This window comes from Lethenteron reissneri, chromosome 15 (assembly GCF_015708825.2).
Source record: "Lethenteron reissneri isolate LAM-NWPU_2019-01 chromosome 15, ASM1570882v1, whole genome shotgun sequence".
Classification (NCBI taxonomy): Eukaryota; Metazoa; Chordata; class Hyperoartia; order Petromyzontiformes; family Petromyzontidae; genus Lethenteron; species Lethenteron reissneri.
In genome coordinates, this window is record NC_083793.1 from 10,009,850 (window position 1) to 10,034,018 (window position 24,169).

The following is a 24,169-nucleotide window of genomic DNA, read 5'->3' on the forward strand; positions in this document are numbered from 1 at the left end:
GAATTTTTCTCCGGGTCCTCAAGTTTTTCCCCTCCACATTTAGAATCAACATCACGCGTTTAGAGTATTTGGCTGCTGTAAATGTCCACGTGATAAGCCACTTCGTTGAGCTATAATTTGTGATAGCCAGGTCGCTACTGAAAAGAGCTATATAGCTCAGTGGGCCTTACCGGGTAAAATAAAAAAAAAAACAATTGCTGAGTTTAGTTTAGCCTTTAACAGAGTATTGGGGCAAAAAGTGCGGTTGGCGAGTAGCATCTATAAGGCCTGCATGGCACAAGTGGGGGTAGGTGGGTGGCCAACACCAGGTGGTTATGTTTTACACACATCGAAGCAGGTTCCCATTAAATGCTGAGTCGACCTAGGGGAGTCCCAGGACCTGTTTAGATATTAGCCGTCACCGTTAGTGGTCGTGAGCAGGAAGTTAACTCGGGTCACCGGGATCGTAGCGCAGGAGGGCGAATAACTGCACTACCACCCTCACTATTAGTACCGGTGATTACACACACACGCGCGCAAGTACTCCCCACATAATGAAGTGGCCTTGCCAGCGACTAAAGTATTTTGTTCTTTGGAAAACATCCCAAGCCATTCCCGCTAAGTGAATCGAGTTGTCAAGTTTCAAGTTGATTTAGCAGGCGAGAACTCAAGACACCAGGATAGAGTATCGTGTGTGCGAGTTACCTGGGGCACGAGTCTGCCAGTAGGGGGCGATGATTGCTCTGTGTAATCCCGAACTTAATCAATCGCGGGTGGTTTTGAACTTTTACAAATGTGGACTCTCCCCGACGCCGGCACACGACGGCCTGCTCTTGTGAATGACGTCAGGGGATCTTTAACGTCCTGTGCGAGCTAAAGCAGACTCTGCGTAGTGCCACTATTATTACTACTATGGTTAATAATAACCAGGGCGGCCGCTGGATTCGAACCGCGAACCTCTGCAACAACAAGTGGTGAATGCGTTTCCGCTGGGCCGCGTCATCGCTGTTGGCAAGGTTCTGGGAGGGGGCGAGCAGCTGGAGTGATAGCGATGGGATTGTGTTGGGCCCGTGGCATCGAGAGGAGACGTGTGCTGTATGGTCTAGCGATGGCTCACCTCTCTTCCCTGCCGGCGGAGGAGCAGTGCAGAGGAGGAGGAGAGAGGAATGAGGAGAGAGGAGGAGTGGAGGACGAGAGAGGAGGAGGAGGAAGAGAGGTCAGAGGTCAGTGGGCAACTCACATCGTCAAGCGGCTTACCGCTTGTGTGACAGGTGTCTGTGCCAAGGCGTGGACAAGTAGGTGAACATCAGATGAATATGGACCGCAAGAGGCAGACAGAGCAGACATAGCAGGTGGACAGAGGTTGCTTGACATAACAGTTGAGAAACAGACAGGAAGACAGACAGCCAAATTACCTGAAGACAAATGACCAGATATACTGACGGGTGGACCGATAAAAAAATATCGAAACCAACAGACGAGTTGACAAATAGACACATGAATTAAAGAACGTAGCAGATGGGGAGACAAAAAAAAAGTAGACCGAAGAATCGACAGAAAAGTGAACAGAGAGAAAGTGACAAACCGGTGTCGTGAAACAGACAGGCGGCAACGTAGCAGACATGCAGAGTGACAGAGCATCAGAGAGGAAGACGGACATACAGGTGTGTGTGCGTGCGCGTGCCTCCCAGTGGTAGTCGTGGTTCTGCTGCAGCACGTCGATGCAGTGCTCCGCGAGACGCAGCGTCTCCTCCAGACGCCGCACTGGTGGCGTCACGCCGGCCTCTGCTCCCGTGCCGGCCACACCACATCCAGCGCCGCAGACAAAGGGATGCGGGAGGAGACGCGGGGGGGGGGGGGGGGCGGGGGGGTTTGACGCGGAGGGAGACGTAGGGGGAGATGCGGGGGGGAACGCGGGGGGAGACAAGGGGGAACACACGGGGGGAGACACGGGGGGGAGACACGGGGGGGAGACACGGAGAAGATTCGCGGGAATACGGGGGGAACCACGAAGGAGATGTGCAGGAGACATAGACGAGATGCGTGGGAAACAAGGGGATGTAAGAGACATCGGAATGGCAGGAGGTGGTGGTGGTGGTGGAGAAGCAAAGGGAGACGAGAAATGGGGAGAGCGAGACGTTTGGAGGTGTAGTGGGGGGGGGGGTGACGCTCGTTAGTTCTCCACTCCAGCGGAGCGCTCGTGACGCCCACAGCGCCGCCGCTTCACCCCCCCCCCGGCACACGGAGGGTCATGCAGCCAAATGTCTGAACAGCACAACGGCCACATATCCGACTGTCACAGTTCCGCCCTGACCTAATTAACCGGCCCACACCGGTGCTTTATTCACGCATAGCAGCACGACTGTCATTTTATATACACGTTCACTTGATTCGACCTTTTCACATGTCTGCCAATAGCTCAGCTCCCAGCAAGTTGCATATGCGACATTGTACTACATGTATGAAAGAATATAACCGCTCAATACAATTGTATTTGAAAATGTAAATAAAACAAAACATATTCCAATTGCAACGAGATTTCCCTTCTGAACTCTGAACCCTCCCAGTGAGACGTTTAAGACCACTGTCTCACGTTTTTCAACGCGAGCCTCCGAATCGTCGCACCTTTAACAATCTCTACCGAGTATAATCCACGCGCTGACACGGTTTACACGGGACAGAATAAAATAACTTGACAAACTAACAACACCATTATATTCTATTGTTGCCGCACGGTGTCAGCAATATGTTCAGCAGCTATACGCCAATTTCGAGGTTTGCTGACCACAACGAGAGGGCTTCAGCAGAGAGAGTTTGCGTAGTTTTGCGATTCCTCGACTTAAGGAGCACAGACTACGGCGCTTTAATGTACAGTCCATAGTCTTGTAGCATGGCCACGATCACACTACTGTGGCTGGTATCATTAATTTTACATTCATGATTGAGATGTGCGCATCAGCCCATTGATGCGGTTGACAGTTATGGTGGCGAGATGTTAACTACCTCGCCTGGTATACATGAGGTCGTGGGTTCGATCCCGACCCTGACCGTCTGCTGTATATTTGGAGTTTGCGTGTCTCTCTCCCAGTGGTCGCGTGGATATTTCTCCGGGTCCTCCGGTTTTTCCCTCCACATTTTAGAAACATGCGTTATGGATATTTGGCTGCTATAAATTTCCAAACGATAAGCCACTTTGTTGAGCTATCAATTGTGGCCAGGACACTTCAAAAAACGAGCTACATATCTCAGTGGGCCTTACCTGGTAAAAGAAAATAAATATAAACTCTTTGATGAGGAATATCACATAACTGCCAGATCATCAATTGCCCTGGAACTGCTTTTCTCCCTCAAGAAAAACGCATTTTTGTCTGCCATTTTTTAATTCTAATTTCATGCAGTGACTCACTCCATCAGGGAGCAGATAAGGACCCACAATGCCCCTCACCTGCAGCCTTCTGATTGGCTGCTCTCGACACACACGGACAAAAACGAGAGTCGAGGTTAGAGAAGAGAGTTATGGAACGCAGACAACATCGTTAACATCATCATAATCATCGTCGTCATCATTAACATCATCATTGTCATTCATCAACATCATTTCGCCATCATCATCATTGCCGTCATCAATTACCATCAAAACGCTTCTGTTTCTTTGCTCTCACCGTTCCAAGTCAAAACTGCCTCCCATCGTCTCTTTCCCCCAGCTCTTATTACCTTGATCACTTCAAGTAACGCATAAACTCTTCAATAGTGCCGATTGTTGCTGGCCGCTCGATGGTTTTTGGGACTTTGGGCCTATGCTCAGCAACCGGGCCAAAGCATATACACGGCAAGTTAAAAGACATGCACAAAACGCCGTACCACGTGCCAACGTAGCGCCACACAGGATGTCTCCAACACGCCACAACACCTAGTAACCAACGCATCACGCCACTAACGCTTCATATCAATCACGGTTTTTGGGGAGGCCCGATTTCCGAATGAGACATCGGAGTGGTTGTCCACGAATCCAATGACCAAGGGGAAGAGAAGACCTAAGGCCAGATGGTGGTGGCGGCGGGAGACTTGTCAGGGCAGATCCAGGAGGTCCATGCACATCTCCTGTGCAGCAGCAGCTGCGGGATTCTGGCGGAGGGGAGAACCTTGTAGTGAGGTGTGGAGGGGGCCATCCGCGGCTGGCTGTGGCCATGATGGTCTCTTGATCTTGACGTTGATTTTAAAAAGACGTCATGCGTGTTGAACTTCCTTCGTGCTGTACGTAACCAACCGTGCTAATCGGAGGTGCGAAAAAGTGACAAATTCCACCCACTCCTGGCAACGGGACGGCCTGCGCGGACCACGGTCATGGATGCGAACCCGGGTCGCGTGCGTACGTACACGTGTACGTGCGTGTGTACGTGCGTGAGCACCTTCGTGCCTGGCGATGGCACAGACGTTGGAGAAGTTGAGGTGGGCAGCCTTCTGCAGACATTTACACAGAAGCATCTGCACATCGTCCTGGACAACGGGGGTTGAGATGTCCTTCATCATCACCTGCACGGAGGCACAGACACGGGCAATTTAACGTAAACCGAGACAGACACGTAACAGCCAGATCTTATAGACACTTGCACAGAGACACAGACAATTTTCTTTAAAAATCACTCACAGACAGACAGACACAGACAGAAACCTGCATGGACGCAGACACAAAGATCTTCAAGGACACCTCAGAGAGACACATCGCCTTGAGAGGCACGTCACCCAGGGGACATGAACAATAATTTATCACCACCTGCACAGAGATATAGATTGAGGTCTCACACATCACCTAGGCAGACACACGGACACACATTAATCTTCTGGAGTGCAGATTGTGGATTGTGGAACGTGGACACGGAGATGGAGCCGGTGTCTCCGAGCGGCACTCACACGTTCCAGGAGAGACAGAGACGCCTTCAGTCCTCCCTCCGGCCGCCCAAATGGGAAGCAGTACCTGCAAGACAAAGATCCCCCTTATAGCCTCAACAGAGTGTTGGGGAAAGTGCTCGTCACGAACACCTATGAAGGCCAGAACGGTGCCCGAGGGGGTGGGTGGCCAACACCACTTCCCGACTGCCTTTGACCTCCCAAGTGGCAATGTTTATACACCGCACCAGGTACTCATTTGAGGCCCAGTCGACCTAGGGGAGGCACAGGACCGGCTCAGATTATCGTGACTGGTGTTGACCGTGATCGGGAATAAAACCCGGGTCGCCGGATTAGTAGCGCAGGGCACACACACAGCAATGAACGGCAATTGTTTCTTTAACAAGCGTGAGTGAAGTACGGTAAACAACCTCCATAATTTCGATTTAAAGCTTTCGTGACTGCAGGGATTCATCTTCTTGGTTCTTTCGGTAAAGTCACGTAGAAGGGAAGTAATAAAATAATAAAAATAAAACACAATAAAAAGCAGCCGTCTTCCTGAAGACGGCTGCTTGCGTTGTAGCCGAAACGTCGTGAGAATTATTTTATTGTGTTTTATTTGTATTATTTTATTACTTCCCTTCTACGTGACTTTACCGAAAGAACCAAGAAGATGAACCTCCATAATTGGCACGGTGTGGAGAGGCCTTCACTGCGGAATTGACAACGGCCTGCAAATAAACTTTTGTCGGAATATTTTACGTTGTTATATAAACACGGCGTTCCGAATTTCACACTGCGGAGAAGTCGCGAGCCTCCGCTGGAGAAGCAGCTTCATCGGTCAGAATTGTTTTCAATACATTGCCACGCGTGTCAATAAAAAAAAAATATCGTATGCATGAACGTGACAACATCTCCATGTGGTGGAGGGTTAATGACGCGGAGTTTGACATAGAACCGCCACCACGTTGGTCCGATACAAAAATGAACGTGGATCCTTGCATGGGCTACGAGAAGGGGGGTTCTGAGAGGTCGGGCGGGGGGGGGGGCGAAACTCCGGTCTCAACCCAGGATTCTCAGCGTAGCCGGTTCAGCACTCCAACACGGCCATTACGATTGCCCTGTGCGCCACCCAGGACCCACCCCCTCACTCCCCCCACCCCCCGGACACAATCCGGCTTTTGACAAAACGATGAAGGAACGACGACGCAAAATAACTCGGCGGACAAAAAAGAAGGGCACTCCCCCTCCTTCCGCTCTACCCCCCCTCCCTCCGCTCTACCCCCCCCTCCCTCCGCTCTAACCACCCCCTCCCTTCGCTCTACCCCCCCTCCCTCCGCTCTACCCCCCCCTCCCTCCGCTCTACCCCCCCTCCCTCCGCTCTAAACCCCCCCCCTCCTTCCGCTCTACCCCCCCCTCCCTCCGCTCTACCCCCCTCCCTCCGCTCTACCCCCTCCCTCCGCTCTACCCCCCCCTCCCTCCGCTCTACCCCCCCTCCCTCCGCTCTACCCCCCCTCCCTCCGCTCTACCCCCCCTCCCTCCGCTCTAACCCCCCCCTCCCTCCGCTCTACCCCCCCCTCCCTCCGCTCTACCCCCCCCTCCCTCCGCTCTAACCCCCCCTCCCTCCGCTCTAACCCCCCCTCCCTCCGCTCTACCCCCCCTCCCTCCGCTCTACCCCCCCCTCCCTCCGCTCTACCCCCCCTCCCTCCGCTCTACCCCCCCTCCCTCCGCTCTACCCCCCCCTCCCTCCGCTCTACCCCCCCCCCTCCGCTCTACCCCCCCTCCCTCCGCTCTACCCCCCCTCCCTCCGCTCTACCCCCCCCTCCGCTCTACCCCCCCTCCCTCCGCTCTACCCCCCCTCCCTCCGCTCTACCCCCCTCCCCCTCTCTACCCCCCCTCCCTCCGCTCTACTACCCCCCCTCCCTCCGCTCTACCCCCCTCCCTCCGCTCTACCCCCCTCCCTCCGCTCTACCCCCCCTCCCTCCGCTCTACCCCCCCCTCCCTCCGCTCTACCCCCCCTCCCTCCGCTCTACCCCCCCCCTCCCTCCGCTCTACCCCCCCCTCCCTCCGCTCTACTACCCCCCCTCCGCCGCTCTACCCCCCCCCCTCCCTCCGCTCTACCCCCCCCTCCCTCCGCTCTACCCCCCTCCCTCCGCTCTACCCCCCCCCCTCCGCTCTACCCCCCCTCCCTCCGCTCTAACCCCCCTCCCTCCGCTCTAACCCCCCTCCCTCCGCTCTACCCCCCTCCCTCCGCTCTACCCCCCCTCCCTCCGCTCTACCCCCCTCCCTCCGCTCTACCCCCCCTCCCTCCGCTCTACCCCCCCCTCCCTCCGCTCTACCCCCCCTCCCTCCGCTCTACTACCCCCCCTCCCTCCGCTCTACCCCCCCCCTCCCTCCGCTCTACCCCCCCCTCCCTCCGCTCTACCCCCCCCTCCCTCCGCTCTACCCCCCCTCCCTCCGCTCTACCCCCCCCCTCCCTCCGCTCTACCCCCCCTCCTCCGCTCTACCCCCCTCCCTCCGCTCTACCCCCCCTCCTCCGCTCTACCCCCCCCCCTCCGCTCTACCCCCCTCCCTCTCTCCCCCCCCTCCCTCCGCTCTACCCCCCTCCCTCCGCTCTACCCCCCCCCTCCCTCCGCTCTACCCCCCCTCCCTCCGCTCTACCCCCCTCCCTCCGCTCTACCCCCCCCTCCTCCGCTCTAACCCCCGCCGCTCTAACCCCCCCCTCCCTCCGCTCTACCCACCCTCCCTCGCTCTATACACCATCCCCTCCCTCGACTCGCTCTAAACACTCACCCCCTTCCCTCACGCTCTACCCCCTCCCTCCGCTCTACCCCCCCTCCCTCCGCTCTAAACCAAACCCCCCTCCCGCCAGCTCTAACCCCACTACCCCGACTCTACCCCCCCCTTCCCTCCGCCTACTACCCCCTCCTCCGCTCTACCCAACCCGCCTCCGCTCTAAAAACATCCCTCCGCTCTACCCCCCCTCCCTCCGCTCTAACCCCCCTTCCCTCCGCTCTAACCCCCTCCCTACCCGCTCTAAACCCCCCCTCCCTCCGCTTCTAACCCCCCCGCCCTCCCTCTGCTCTAACCCTACCCCCCTCCCTCCAGCTCTACTAACCCCCCCCTCCCTCCGCTCTTACCACCCCCCCTCCTCCGCTCTAAACCCCCCCCCCCTCCTGCTCTAACCCCCCTCCCTCCGCTCTAAACCCCCCCTCCCTCCGCTCTACCCCCCTCCCCTCCGCTCTACCCCCCCCCTCCCTCCGCTCTACCCCCCCTCCTCCCCTCCGCTCTACCCCCCCTCCCTCCGCTCTACCCCCCCTCCCTCCGCTCTACCCCCCCCTCCCTCCGCTCTACCCCCCCTCCCTCCGCTCTACCCCCCCCTCCCTCCGCTCTACCCCCCCTCCCTCCGCTCTACCCCCCTCCCTCCGCTCTACCCCCCCCTCCCTCCGCTCTACCCCCCCCTCCCTCCGCTCTACCCCCCCTCCCTCCGCTCTACCCCCCACCCGCCTGTTCCACGTTTCCTTTCACTTTTTTTGTGAATTTTAAGTCGGCGTAGCTCGGCGGGCGAGCGGCTCCGAGTTAAAGTGTCGCTAATGAAGCGTGAGGTGCAAAATCTCACAGCACAAATTGGGGCGTTGTGGGCGTCCGTGCGTGCGCTCGTCTCGTCTGCACCGGCCGCCTGGGAGTGGCCGTCCGTGCGCGCGTGCGAGTTCGATTGTGTGTAGGCAAGGGTGTGCGCGTGTGTGCGCGCGTGGGGAGCGGTAGTGTAGCGGTCAGCGCGTTACGCTACGAACCTGGCGACCCGGGTTCGATTCCCGCTCACGGCAAACACGACACTGGCGGAGCCAGTGGAAGGAGAGGTGGGGTGGCACGTGCGCCCCCAATTAGGGATTTCGATCGGATCATTGGGGTTTATTAGTAATAAATCGGCATTTTGTGACCCCCACTGCCACTGTGTAGCATATTATTACGTGCCAGGGACTATGAGATGAGAGTCCATAATTGGCAATAAGTAACGGCAAAGCAGTTACAAGTGACTCACAGAATTGTGCGCAGTTGCATATACAGTATATATACGACTTCCCTGAAGGCATTCACCTTCAGCGAGCACGATGCCGATCACACCACGCGGTTCGAATTCGACCATGGATCGATGGCTGCGCCATCGCCGCACACGCGTCGAATAAAAAGCAAGGGACAAGTTCTTACTTACTAACAACTCCTCAATCATTTTTCATTGCTGGAGGGGTTGCCCCCCCGCACCTGAAAATCCTGGCTCTGCCATTGAGTGACGATTATTTGAACTGGTCCTGAGCCTCCCCAAAGTCGGCTCAGCCCGAAATAAGTACCTGGTGCGATTTGTAAATATTGCCACGAGGGAGACAAAGGCGGTTGGGCGTGGTGCTGCCAACCCACCCCCTCGTGTGCCGTGGCGGCCTTCATAGGTGCTCGCTAACGGCATTTCCCCAAAAGCCTGTTAAGGCTACACGGGGGAATCTCTTTCTCTGTTTGTGTGCGAGTTTTGTGGGAAGCAGTTAGCGCACTGATTACCCCAGTTCGATTCCCACTCATGGCCAACACCAGTGACGATTATCTGAACCAGTCCTGGGCCTCCCCAAGGTTGACTCGGCCTCAAATTACTATAAAGTGTAGTGTGTAAACATCGTCTGCCATGCCGTGCCAGCCTTTACATCAAGCAGAACTTGTGCCAACATTCTGCTGCAGCGATACGGGGATGTTTGTCTTTTTGCGAGTTGGTGTTCACTGTCTGCCCGTGCGTGTGTACGTGAGTGCCCGTGCGTGTGTACGTGAGTGCCCGTGCGTGTGTACGTGAGTGCCCGTGCGTGTGTACGTGAGTGCCCGTGCGTGTGTACGTGAGTGCCCGTGCGTGTGTACGTGAGTGCCCGTGCGTGTGTACGTGAGTGCCCGTGCGTGTGTGTGCGCGTATCAGAGTCATGTACACCTAACGCGCATGTGGTCAGTGTGTGCGAGTGTGAACTTGTATGTGTGTGCGCGCGTGAGCGGACCCACACGTCCGTGTTCCACGTACACTCGACTCGCACGTGGCCAGTGAGCACGTGCGTCTGGGCTTGAATCACAAAGTACACCTCGTGGCCTCCCTTAGGTCGACTCAGCATTAACACGAGTACCTTTTTGTGGCGTTTAATAATCTGCACTGGGGAGACCATGGCGGCTGGGCATGGTGCTGGCCCACCCCATTCCCGTTCCTTTGTGTGCACCTTGCTAGCTTTAATAGGCACTCTCTAACAGCACTTGCCCACGTGTGTGTGCGCATGCGTAGGTGTTCGGGTTTCCACCTGTCGAGCATTTCCAAGATTTTTCAATGTCTAGGAGGCATCCGCCTTCCTTAGAAATCTAAGTCTTGCCGGGACGTTAAAGATCCCGGTGTGTCTCAGTTGCGTAATAATAATTATACTGGTAGGAGCCTCCTGGTTACACCAGCGCACAGGGAATTATTGTGTCCGTCGTGCAGGGAGGGGCTGGGTGGGGAGGGAGGGGCTAGGTGGGGAGGGGAGGGTGGGGAGGGGCTGGGTGGGGAGGGTGAGGCTGGGTGGGGAGGTGAGGGTGGGGAGGGGCTGGGTAGGGAGGGTGGGGAGGGGTTGGGTGGGGAGGGTAGGGAGGGGCTGGGTGGTGGGTGGGAGGGGTTGGGCTGGGTGTCGAGGGGCTGGTCACCCCGTGGTGCCCTTATAAAACTTAACGTTTAACCTACTCACGCCGGCTTGTGCCCGCCCTCACAGTCGGGCATATTTGCGGAATACACCACGCCGCCGTTGACCCTGGCCATTGACCGAGCAACCCAACGTTCCTACCAGCTCCCTCCGCAGGAATGTGTTTATGTAGAGGTGTAATTGCGCATGGCTACGAAAGGTGTCGTGTGATTATGCATGGCCACGGATGGCCAACAAACACAAAGGGCGGGGTTACGGCCGTACACAGGGGTGGCGCTCGCACCGACGTCCGCATGTACATCCCCCACGGGCCCCCCCTTGGGGGCAAGTCCTATAAAAGGTGATGAGCCGAAAGGCTCGGGAGTCGGGACTCAGCTTTAACCAGAGAAGAACGAAGACCTGCTAGTATAGGCCCCGGAGCTCCCCTGGCTCGCTGTCCTTCTAAGGGCCGACCAGGGCAAGCCGGTGGCGTGGCCCCGAGAGCCCAGACGAAGCTGGTAGCTGGTCTGGTGACTCAGGGAGCCGGGATCCCAGCTTAACCAAGCTGGGACAGATAGCCTCCCCTAGTCCCGTAGTGGAGGAGTTGGTATAGGCTAGAGGGGTTAGCTGTCGAGAAATCCCTGTAGCCAAGTGACCTGTAATAACTGTGTTGGTGTAATAAATAAGTGTGCCTCCGATCCTGTCGTCAAGCCTCCATATATACTTACTACATTTATGCACCGCTCAAAATAATGCAGTGACGAGTAGGTCTCTCCTCGTCTAGTATTCTGAGAGAATCTTCTCACCATCATCATCGTAAATCGTGGTCATTCCACCTGCTGGATGATGGCCTCCTAAAGAGGCCGCCACCATCTCTCGCGATCCCACGATGCAACACCGGCACACTCGAGATGATTTCATTGCTCCAGCTTCATCGGTGGAGGTCCTTCAAGTCACGCTCCATTCCCTCGCCTGCCTCTCCGCTCGTATTCTTCACCACCTTCCCGTCATCCCTTCATGCAGCCACGATGTCTCCTGCTCATGACCACTTTTATCAACAGTTTGAATGATGTCATCAACAGGCGTTCATTACCCCTGGCGCCTGACCTTCGCGAGATCGCACTCAATCACAGTCTTCACCAAGATCGTCCAAGGCCTCCCTCATGCCTACCTCTCACCTCTCATCTCGCTCTACTCCCATCCACGCACGCTCCCACCTCCCCCCTCTCATCTCACCCTGCTATCCTCCACACACACTCCTGCATATGCGTGCGTCGGTGCGTGCGTGGGTGCGTGCGCGTGTGTTCGCCCGCATGCCTGGGCGTTCTATCCGCGAGCCCGTGCCAACCGCTAATGCCCGCCGCCACCGCCGCCGCATTTCCATGGCAACCAAAGAGGAGCTTGTCCAGTCTCATTTCATCGTTCATTTTTTTCCTCCCGTCCCCTCTCTCCCTCTGCCGCTCTCTCCCTCTCCTCCGATCTCTCCGCACGCGCGCCCACCCTGCAGCGGCGTCGTAATTAATGTGCCACCACCAAAAGGTCACGGCCCGTACGACAACACGAAATGAAAAAAAGCGATAACGTCTCACTTGCTCATTTTGTGAATATTATTTTTCTCTCTCCCTCGCTCTCGTCTCCGCGGCCATTCCGACGCGAACATCCCCGCTGCACGGCTGTATAATGCGGCTGCTTCCCGTTTAGACGCTGCACGGCCCGTGCACGGCTTTCCCTCTTCGTTCCGCAGAGGAGCTCGCTGGCCCGTGCAGCTCGTGCAGTCGTCTCACGCGCTTCCCGCGGGAGAGAGCTGTCGTATGCGCATGGGCACGAGTGTGTGTGTAGTGTGTGTGTGGTGAGTGTGGAAAAGAGTAGCGTGTGATGAGAGGGCAGAGGCAGGAGAGTGCGTGGAGAGAGTAGAGTGAGATGAGAGGGGAGAGGTAGGAGAGTGTGTGGAGGGGAGTAGAGTGAGATGAGAAGGGGAGGTAGGAGAGTGCATGGAGGGGAGTAGAGTGAGATGAGAGAAGAGAGGTAGACGAGTGAGATACCTGAGAACGTTCATCGACTGAGCTGCATGTGTGGAGGGGATGGCCACTCACCTGAAGTTGGTGATCTGATGCTCAAGGAGCATGCGGAGTCTCTCCTTCACCTCCTCAAACCGGTCCCTCTCCTCCACCGTCACAGAGCCCAGCCCGTCGGGCCTGCCACACACACACACACGGGGTTTGTAGCGCAGTGCGCCAACTCGCTGTGCCACAACTCTCCACACTCGCCCAGCCACACATTAGTGGCTGGGCACAGTTGGCATGGGCGCTGGTGCAAGGAATTAAATGGATCCCCCTGCTCTGTCCAATTCCCCGCCCCCTCCTCTTTGTAGCCCTGGTGCCTGGGCCCCCGTGGCCCACGACCCCCAGTGCAGTTGCACCACCTGCACACTCGATAGCCACGCCAACTGACACACACATGAAGACCAAAATGTCCCACTTAGCTGCATGGACTGGTGAGACATGAGTGCTGTTAGCAAGCACCTATTAAGGCACGGGACAGGTTCTGATACAATGTGCCACTGACGGTAGCCATGGCTGGGAATCGAACTCGGGTCGCCGGGTTCGTCGCACAGTGAAGCTTACCGCAGCACTACCGCTCCCCGTCTGCGGTACACAAACACAAACATGCACGCACGCACACACACACGTACGTACACGCACACGAGCACCGAGGAACACTCGCGCTCGCTCATCCCGTTGGGATGTAATCTGTCCACCTGTATCAAATCGGACCTCGCGCTCAAACATCGGACGCGTCCGTCAGATTTTCCCGTGCGCATCGTGACGGCCGACAGCGTGCGACCTGGCGCGGCAGGTTTCCTCCCCGCACGCACAAACGCACACATCAACGCGCACGCACACGCGCCGTGTGCGCGGCCCTGAGAGCTGTCACTCGCGGTCAACAGTCGCGTCGTTCTCGACTTGGATGATGATGGCTGCGACATCTAGAAAGCAGCTCGCCCGCCTGCCCGCCCGCCCGCCCACACCAGCTCCACTAAGGAAGAGTGGAGACTTATAATTAATTGATGTGTGAGTTATGCCCAAAATAAAATTTAATTGTCAATCGAATTAAAATCGTCACGTTTTAACGAGGTACAAATTGTTCTCGATCCAGCTCACTCACTCGAATGAGGTTAAGTGCAATTCCCACAGCCAAATTCATCAGCATTCAGATAGACGATTCTGTGTTCCTGGATTCTGTTCTGAAGATGCTTGACGCAGTTTCAAACGAAATTCCATGGATCTAATCGCTGCTAAATCTGGCTGTGACAATTTGCTCTTTTGTATCGTTAAACACTCGTACACGCGACAAATTAAATTGTTAGGCCATTTCAGGTGGTGGAGGGGTCTCAAGACATTAGTATGCCCAAATCGTTAGGTGGCAGAACACAAAAGCCTATTTCTGAACTGCAACACTGGCCGCTTAAACCTACTCCTGTAAAAGGAAAAATATCTTCTCAGAAGCTATGAGAACAAGCGTAATTTCAGAATTTACAGTTACAGTCCAGGAGCACGTCCCCCGCGGAGATAGAGTGATGGAATCAGTTAGCGTAAAATAAGCTAGATGGATTAGTTTGCGTCGTAGGACTGCTCGAGATCGCGACAGCATGGGGGGGCCTTCACCCAGCAGTGGATTGAACACAGATGACGACAACGGCTAATAACATCGGTGGTGGATACTGCCTGCTTTTTTATCGTCATCTTTTACAGAACACGGTTTAAAAATAGTACAAGTTTGATATTCTTGACCCCCAAATTTTGAAGGGGATTGGCGTGTCCGGATTGTTTTCAATGCCCTCGCCCTTCTAGAACATCATTGGAATTTACACGGGCCATGAAGGATCATAAATATTTGATAGACAAATGACTAATAGCTCACGTATCATTAAAGAAACACTCTTTGCTAAGCCACATTTAATGCGCTCGCCCTCCCTATGCGCACAGCGGTCGGAACCGCAGTAGCCGTGAAGATGCTTCGTAAATCCACACCGCCTTGCCGCGCCTATTGAATGCGGACAGACGCACGGAGGTTCACTAAAGTGAACATGCAGGCTAATAAGCGAGACTGGCAGCGCTGGGCTGAAGCTGCAAGTGTGAGCTCGTGACAGTCCGTGGGGCTCCAGACAACAACTCTTCACTGATGTCACTTCCTTTGACAATCACAGGGACCTTGTCAGGCTGATGAGGCCTGTGCATATTCGGTGACCTCTAGTCCACATTGCTTTCCCACCCACTCTATTCGTCGCATGACAGTCACACCAACTGGAACTTTGCCAAATCCAATGCAGAACCAAATTCAATGCTTGTTTTGAGGGCCGTTTGGTTATTTGGAGGAGGCCTTTGGGCCTGCACCAGGGAGTCGAACCTGTTCCCGTGGACATGCGAGGCGCAGAAGGCAAGTGAGCTCGTGGCAGTCCGTGGGGCTCCATACAACGACCCTTCACTCTGATGTCACTTCCTTTGACAATCGCGGGGACCTTGTCAGGCTGATGAGGCCTGTCCGTATTTGGTGCCTGTCAAAGTCAATCAACGGGCGCCCCCCCCTCCCGTCCATCCAGCTCTGACCGATGCGCCGTGAGTGATGTCACTTCCTGTTGACATAACCACGGGTTCTGTCACACTGATCATGGGTGTCCGGCTCAAGTGGCTGTCAACTCGTTTTTAAGATTACTTTTTTCGTGTAGTTTGTATTCTGGAGTCTAGGGACAGCACCGGCCTCTCGGATACGACAACCTGGAGAAGAAAAAAAACCCATTGGGTCTTATTTTTACTATGCATGTTTTCCCCCTTCTATCGGCTGGCTTTATCGCTGTGCTGTTACTTCTTTTTAGCGTTCTTATCGGTTCCGTCACCGCCGCTATGAGGCCGTCGCATCACGTTTGCTGACGAGACCCTGACACAACTTCGACGCTCGTTAAGTTTGCGGACCGTTAAGAAAAAAAAAGTATTGCACGAAATTTCCGGCCGACGAAAACGAAAACGGCGGCCCTAACGGAGACACAATAAAACGTGGGGGTTTCAATTAATCCGGATCTGTCCGTGTCGGTTACCTGGATAAATATTATTGCACCGGAGCACACCACAAGCCAGTCGACCTCCCGCTATGACTGTGGCTACTATTGTACACTAGTCATGTGCCACCAACTCCGTTATACAGCAAACCGGAAAATATCCATTGGAAAATCGAGCCATGTTGAGAATCCCATTGGGAATAAAGATCTCTCTTCATTTTTTTTTACAAATATGATGATGATGGCACATGAATGCCAGAAGCAATGGGTTTTTGTGTAACTGTCATCACGACTGTGCTATCGGTGGCGGCTCATGAGATCAGGTGTCTGTTCGCATCTCACACACAGCCGTGTGGGTCCTTCGTGTTAAGACAACGGCTCACAGAAGAGGGTATTGCAGAGCTCCCTCTGAGATGCCTTAAGGTGACCTCTGGTCCACCCGCTGTATTCGTCGCATGACAGTCACACCAACTGGAACTTTGCCAAATCCAATGCAGAACCAAATTCAATGCTTGTGTAGTATCTTGAAGGAGACGGAGATTTCTTTAGAGGCTACACGCTTTAATTTCAATAACAGCTAGACATCCTGACGCACTGGGGGAATAGCCTAACCACACAACCTAGTGAGGTACAGTCTCCACTCTATTCCAACTACTCTCCTTCCCTAGCCTACAGCTACTCAGCCCGGGGACGCTTAACGCCACCCTCAGCCCACTCAGTCCCAGCGGGGCGGCATCCTCGGGGCTTGGGGTCCAGGATCTCCGGCGGCACCTTCCTTCAGCTTTAGATGAGATGGACTGGCTCCCGCTCTCCGGGAGCCATCTTATATACCCCCTCTCTGAGGGGCGGGGGTGTCTCGGGGCCCCGGCTCTCGCCAGCCCCCTCCCCTCAGAGCGATTCCAACCGCCTCTCGGCCCGGCCGGTCCGGACCAGTCCAGACCGGTACGTACCCCTCCCCTAGGTTGTGTAACCTGTGTCAACCTTGACCACCACACTTGTTTTGCGGGCCGTTTGGTTATTTGGAGGGGGCCTTTGGGCCGGCGCTCAGCGACGTTTGATCGTGCCGTTTGTTGAGCCCGGCGCGCCAGGGAGCCGAACCTGTTCCCGTGGACGTGCGAGGCACAGAAGGCGAAGGAGTAGTGCAGCAGCGTGGGGTCGATGATGGCGCCGCTCTCGGCGCGACTCAGCAGCTCGTTGAGGTATCCCAGGTGGCGGTGGCAGCCGCGCACGCCGTACCGCGCACAGTACTCGTCCAGCGCGAACACCTGCCCGGGACTGAACCAGCCCTGCACCACCACCACCGCACAGCCCAACACAAAAGTCATCTCCGTGTCGCCTACCCAACCACTCGCTCACATGCTCATCCGCTCGCTCAATCGCTCGCTAACCACTTACTCAACCAATAACTCAAAAACCTGCTTATTTACTCGCTCAACCACCTGCTCACTCATCCACTCATCCATCCACTCAACCACTCACCCACCCCACGACAGGTCACAATACTTCCCTTTCTGCTTCTACCCTCGCGCTGCTCCATTTTTCAATTTCCTCCCGTCATCGTCTCTATTCGCCCCAAACTCTGAATTATAAATAACCTTGCTCGAGTCAAGACAAAACACTGGGAACTCGTCTTACAACTTCGACAGTGCTGAGCTTTGCTGGCCGCTTCATGTTTTCGCCCCTTTGCGCCTGTGCTCAGCGGTGGAGTTGAAGTGGTGGGGCAGCAAGTGAGCAACTATTGAAGGCCGGCACAACGCACAAGGGGGTGGGGGACTGTGTGGCAATCACCACGCCGGACGTCTTTGTCTCCCCAGCGGGGACGTTTACGCACCACGGGGAGATACTCATTTAAGGCTCAGTCGGCCCAGTGGAGGCTCGAGACCGCTTCAGATATTCTTCACTGATATTGGCCGTGAGCAGGAATCAAACTCGGGTCGCCGGGCTTCGAGGTGCAGCGCAATAAGCCACTACACCACCGCTAATCGCACGCAGACAGCCACACGTCCCGCACGCAGACAGCCACACGTCAGTGGCATAGCACGGTTGACATCGGCTCTGGTGCAAGGACAGAAATTACTCCTCCCTCCCTCCCTCCCGCCTCCCACCCCCGTAGCTTGGTGCCTGCACCATTTCTACCCGTGAGCCTCTGTGTAGTTGCACCGCCTGCACACTCGATAGCTACGTCACTGACACACACAAAGACTAAAATAAAGACTGCCAACTTAGAAGTACGGACTGGTGTGATAGGTACTGTTGCGCGAGCATGCATTAGGGCCAGAATGGCACAAACGCACACACTCAATCTACACACGTAGAGCAGTGGACATGTCGTGGCTGAGGATGCACGACGGCGATGAGACGATCAGAATAAAATAATATTTTTCTTCTTGGTTCTTTCGGTAAAGTCACGTAGAAGGGAAATAATAAAATAATAAAAATAAAACATTATAAAATACAATTCTCACGATGTATCGGCCACAACGCAAGCAGAGAACGGCTGCTTGCGTTGTATTCTTTTATTTCGATTTAAAGCTTTCGTGACTGCAGGGATTCATCTTCTTGGTTCTTTCGGTAAAGTCACGTAGAAGGGAAATAATAAAATAATAAAAATAAAACATTATAAAATACAATTCTCACGACGTATCGGCCACAACACAAGCAGAGGACGGCTCCTGGAGGAATCCGATGACCGGCAAAGCTCTTTCGTCACCGATGTCGAGCACTGACAATCATCAACGGCACGCGCGCCACGCACGGCGCTGCTCCTGTGCCCGCTCACCAGGGAGGCGGTGGTGTCGCCCGTGCGGTGCAGCAGGGTGAGGCGCTGCAGGGTGTCGAACAGCTCGGCGTGCGGGAAGGTGCACGGGTTCGCCGCGATGAAGTCGTCCATGCCGTGCTTCTGGGCGCGGTCCGCGTCTGCAGCGTGAACGGACACAAAACACACACAGATCTCCTCCCCCCCCACCACGACCACCCCGTGTACAGCCTTGAACAGACCATCGGGTCCAAGAGCGGTCAGCGAGTGGCGCTTGTGGTGAAGGCCGGGGTGGCACACGAGGTGGCGGTCGACGCCACGCCCGGCCACCTTTGTCTCCCCAGTGCCGATGGTTACACAAGGTACTCATTTGAGGTCAAATCGTCCCAGGGTGGAGGAACCATTCAAACTATTCGTCACCGATGTCGGCTGTGAGCGCGGGAATGGAACTCGGGTCACCGGGTTCGCAGCGAGGTGCGCTAACCACGGCGCCACCGCTCCCCACGCATGTGCACGCACACACAGTTTAGGGACTGGTGGACGTCCGGATATGAAGCCAGGATCTCAGCAAAACCATCTGAACCGTGCGCCTGAAGTAATTTCCAAACTCGGCTACAGTAAAGGGGTCTGCTAAGGCTGGGTCCATCTACTATCTGTCACAGCCTTTGCATGGCGGAGAAGCTAACGTAGCTCGTCGCGATGAATAAACCACGATGCTACTGCTACACAGCCCAAACACACACCAATTCGCATATACACACACACACACAAAAAACCCTCCCCCTGTACAACCTTAACAGACTGTTGGGGCAAGTGCTGTTAGCGAGCACCTATGAAGGCCGGCACGGCACACGAGGGGGTGCGTGGCCATCATCACGCCCGACACACATACACACAGTTATCAACGTACAGATACACACACGTACACAGATACATGCCAGAGAACCTAGACCCAGATCCACTCGACAGTAGAGACTGAAATGGAATGCCTTCAAGCACCTGTGTGTCACCCTTCATCTCCTCCTCGCCTCATCCCCTTTGTCTATCCCTCCCATTCCTCACCATCTCTCCGTCCCCCATCTCACCATCTCGCTCCCCTAATTCCCTCTCGCGCTCTTCTCTCTCCCCGCCCCCCCCCCCCCCCCCCCCCCATTTTTTTCCCGTTCTCTCGGCGTCTCCCTCGCTCGATGTCACCCGCCCTTCTCCCACGCGCTCCCCTCTCTCTGCGCGCTCCCATTGTGCCTCTCCTCCTCCTCCTCGTCTCTCCCCATCTCCCCGTTCGCATTGAAACCCACGGTGGATGCCTTCCCTCTAAGTGCGGCGGCGTGAGCTGTGGCACTTTCAATGTCTCTCTCCCACCCCCCCTCACCCCACTCTTTTATTTCCTGCCAAACTTTACGGCCTCTCAGCACTTCGCGTCACAATGTGCAGCAAAAAAAATATATATTTTAAAAAAAACACCACACACAAATAAAAAATAATCTATAACAACAAAGCGCAGATAAAGGGTGATGACTTTCCATACTTCTTTTGACAGCGAGAAATGTATCGATTTTACTCCCTTTCTCTGCTCTGGCCTAATGTTGCAGGGGCGCGTTATTTATTTATCATATATATAGAAGACTTATCTGGACGAAGGAATAAATAAATAAATATCCAGACAAACCACGACGCCCCTGACAACAACAACAACAAAAAATAAAAAGGAATCGCAGAATGGCCGCGAGGCGGTGAGGGGGTTGCGAGCGGCTTCGCCTTTTGTACCCTCAAATCGATAATTATTACTACCGACGCGCGATGCCGGCTGGCCAGGGCTCACACGCGGGCAGCGGCGGCTGGAGCTGTCGCGACGGGGGGGGGAGGTGGATGGTGTCTTTTTTTGTATTAACGCCCTTAGGGGGCAGATTCCAGGGTAAAGGGCTTTTACGAGAGGTGCGTGTGTGTGTGTGTCCGTGTCAGCGCGGGTTGCCTGCGTCCTCCAACATTTAACGTGACAGCCGCGCACGGGACTCGTGGGCCCCGTGCCTCTCCCCCCCCCCACTCACGCCACTCATCCCACCGCCCCCACAAACTCGGCGAACGCCGCTAAATGGCCTTCATCATTCAGCTCACGTCAGTTTTTTTCTCTCTCTCTCTCTCGCTCTCTCGCTCTCTCTCTTCCCGGCGGTAATTGTTCCATGGAGTAGTTCGCCTTTCTCTCGCGGGTCGGGAGTAGCGCGGTTTGATTTTGTTTGTTCGATTCCTGGAGCAGTGGGAGAAAACGAGAGCGCCCCTGTGGGTGCGGCGTGAGAGGCATGGGGACGGTGGGGGCTTGTGAGGACCTACGCGCGCACACGCGCGTGTGTGTGTACACGTGCGCGTGTGTACACATACGTGTACACACGCGTGCGTACACGTGTGTGCGCACGCGCGTGTGTGCGTACACGTGTGTGTGTGTGTACACATGTGTGTACACGCGCGTGTGTGTGTGTACACGCGTGTGTGTGTGTACATGCGTGTGTGTGTGTACACATGTGCGTACAAGCGCGTGTTTGTGTGCACGCGCGTGTGTGTGCATGCGCGTGTGTGTGTGTACACGCGTGTGTGTGTGTACACGCGTGTGTGTGGGGAGCGGTCGTGTCGTGGTTAGCGCGCTGCGCTATGAACCCGGCTCATGGCGACGATTATCTGAACCGGTCCTGGGCCTCCCCTAGGTCGACTCAGCCTCAAATTAGTACCTGGTGTGGTGTGCAAACATCGCCACAAGGGAGACAAAGGCGGCCGGGCGTGGTCCTAGCTGCACTACCCCTTTGTGCACTTCTGCAGTATGAATAGGTGCTCACTCATAGCACTTGTCCCAAAAGTCCGTTGAAGGTTATATAAATGGATTCTTCATTTTTTGTGTGCTTTTGAATAAGTGAGCATGTGTGAGAAGTTGAATGCGTGCGTGTTTGGTGCATATGAGAATGTGCGATTGAGCGTAGTAAGCACATAATCCCACGCACGCATAAAAAAAGTCAGGTTGACCGACAGATCCAGCACTCACTAATTCACTCCGGTCACTCGCTCAACTAGAGGTCAGTTCTCCTCATGATTTCTCTTCCATCACTGCTACGAAGGTTACATTTCCTGTGCACTTCACACACGATGAGGACAAACGTAAGCTGGCAGGCCAGCTTTAGTCACCTTTCGATGCACAGGGACAGTTGCCAGTGGGGGAGGAAGGGAGAGAGGGGGTTCCCTTTGAAAAGTTTTTGACGCAAGTCGCTGGCCGCGTGCAAGGAGCGGGTTAAAGGGGGGCGGCGCTGCATCCAGTCACCGCGTCGTCGTTCTCTACTCACAGAACTGGGAGATGGGCGCGTCGATCTGGGGGCCCCCGCCCTTGGCGTTGAGCTTCTGCACCTGCGTGGGCGGCACGGGTTTGTGCGTCTGCCCCGTGGCGCGGTACATGGCCTGCACCCACAGGATGCGGTCCTGCTCGTCGGCGCTGGCAAACGTCACCAGGTCGCCCTCCTTCACCGCGTTGAAGAAGGCGCGCCCGCCCTCCAGACCTGCTCGCCGCGCACGCAGCAGCAACAGAAATCAGCGCAGTAGCAGCTCCGCAGAAGCGCAGCGGCAGTGCACAAGCAGCACAGCAGAAGCGCAGCACACCACAATAACAAGAGCACAGCAACAGCAGCAGCAGCAAAGAAGCAGCACAGCAAAAAAAAGCAACAACACAGCAGAATAGCAGCGCCCAGCGGCAGAACAGCAGTGTCAAATGTCGAGGCTCAGTGATCACGGGAGGAAATAACGGTCGGGGTTGTGACCAGGGCTTAGCGTTGAGCGATGAGTTAATGCTATTCGGCAGCACCAGGGCTTAGGGGAGATCTATGGCGAGCTTACTTCGGCCGTGTCAGAGAACATTTATTCCCCCTTGGAACCAGGGCTTAATTCCGGCTGGTTTTAACCTGGTCGGTGAGCCGGTAAAATATTTCTGCACCTGGCTCACCACATCCAGTATGCCTTTCGCTCTGGCTGTGGCTACTTCAACTCACGTGCCACCTACTACCATCTACAATCCACCTGCAAAACATTCAGTGATAAATTAAGCCCTGACTTATGGGGGATGAGGCCGGGAATTAGGGTTGAGTGATGAGCTAATATAATTCAGACACCAGTGTTAAACCAATAGTTCAGTTGTCAGTGTCACAGAATAAGTACCCCACGCATATTTTTCTCGAGGAATTAATGTGTTTTCCCAGAGCAACCAATATTCCTGAGCATCTGTTCCACTTTGTAATATTTGAATCGTGGCTTTGTGGTTTGAGGCACGAGTTATTGACAGGTACCAGTAGGCCTAGGGGGAATTCTGCCACGTGGTCTAATGGCCAGCACACTGGACTTGCAAAACAATGGGAGCACGTTTCTTAAATCTCTCCCTGCCTCTGCCCACCCGGCAATATACAGTAAAACCTTGGATTGCGAGTAACTTGGTCTGCGAGTGTTTTGCAAGACGAGCAAATTTTTAAAATATGAATTTGATAAACGAGCGAGGTCTTGCAATACGAGTAGTACGTGTATACGATTTATCTGCCGAGCATCACGTGATCACAACTGATATACGAGTGCTTTGATATACGAGTGCTTTGGATTACAAACACGTTTCCGGAACGAATTATGCTCGCAATCCAAGGTTTTACTGTAAATGGGTTCACCACAGTTAGTGGATCGGCGGCTCGTGTGTGGTGGTCCTGTGTGGTGGGGTAAAGTGTTGGTATGCCCCCCACTCCCAACACAACTGCTCACCGTGGAAGCGCAGACCAAACACTCCCGCGAGACAGATCCCCCGCTATTGGAGGGCCCTTCCGCCAGTCATGGCCTGAGCAAACAATTTCAGGGCTCCAATTTTGCCTTTCGTCTATTTCTACCGGTTGCTACCAGGCCCTGGTGCCAGGAGGAGGGGGGGGGGGGTGACCGGCGCGTGCGGGGAAAGCCGCGGCACCGCGGTCCTACCGGGGTGTGGGTCCGTGTAGTCCACGGTGTAGCCGTCCAGCTGCAGTAGCTCCTGTGGTTCCGTCTTCTTCTCGCGGTAGCTACACATCGCAAACGTGTACTGGCTCACCTGCGTGGGCATAGGGACAGGGGGTGGGGGGGGGGGATGCACATGCTCTAACCGCTGCTGGATGAAAGACACCCCCCAAACCAAACCCCCACCCTCTCCTCGAGATTTTAAATCTCTCGCCTGGTATGCAGGAGGTCGTGGGATCGATCTCGACCCCGACTCCTGTATATTTGGAGTTTGCATGTTCTCCCCGCGGTCGCGTAGATTTTTCTCTGAGCCCTCCCAGTTTTTCCCTCCACATTTACAATCCATATCGATTCAGAGTATTTGGCTGCGATATATTTCCACGTGATAAGGTACTTGGTTGAGCTATCATTTGTGGCCAGGTCGCTTCTGAAAAAAGAGGTATATAACTCAGTGGGCCTGACATGGTTAAAACTAAAATAACAATTCTGCGAGCCAAATTCCTGCCGGCCCTGCTCTCCGAGCACAGCCCCTGATGGCGATGACGGTGACGACGACCGAAAATATTTCGGTGTCGTGACGCTACACGTACGGTCCTCGTGTCTAATCCACTGCTGGATGAGGGCCTCCTCCTGACGCTGTGTGGATCGTGGTGGGGGAGGGTGTTATTCGACCTATACGTCGCCATGCAAGGTCAGTGCAGATTGGTCAAGGCGGGCAGCATAGATATTCTAGCGTAGAAATACAGCAGAGTGTAGTCCCGTAACAGTGAAGTTAAGATTTGATCTATTGAATTAAGACCACGAGTGGCCATCCTTCTGCCTGTCGTGTACCACCCC

General features: G+C 55.0%; 1 protein-coding gene across 2 annotated transcripts in view; it reads right to left on the reverse strand.

The window, feature by feature from the left end:
• The window catches only part of LOC133342685 (calcium-dependent secretion activator 1-like), a 112,363-nt gene that overhangs the window by 24,281 nt on the left and 63,913 nt on the right, over window positions 1-24,169 (reverse strand). For both annotated transcript variants that reach the window (XM_061552007.1, XM_061552006.1), the window contains exons 10-18: window positions 23,318-23,426; window positions 21,664-21,873; window positions 18,368-18,504; window positions 16,687-16,874; window positions 12,629-12,730; window positions 4,891-4,954; window positions 4,389-4,512; window positions 3,425-3,442; window positions 1,664-1,764 (exon numbers count right to left, since the gene is read on the reverse strand). In XM_061552007.1, the coding sequence (XP_061407991.1) occupies window positions 1,664-1,764; window positions 3,425-3,442; window positions 4,389-4,512; window positions 4,891-4,954; window positions 12,629-12,730; window positions 16,687-16,874; window positions 18,368-18,504; window positions 21,664-21,873; window positions 23,318-23,426 (1,053 nt within the window). The remainder of the gene's footprint in view (window positions 1-1,663; window positions 1,765-3,424; window positions 3,443-4,388; window positions 4,513-4,890; window positions 4,955-12,628; window positions 12,731-16,686; window positions 16,875-18,367; window positions 18,505-21,663; window positions 21,874-23,317; window positions 23,427-24,169) is intronic.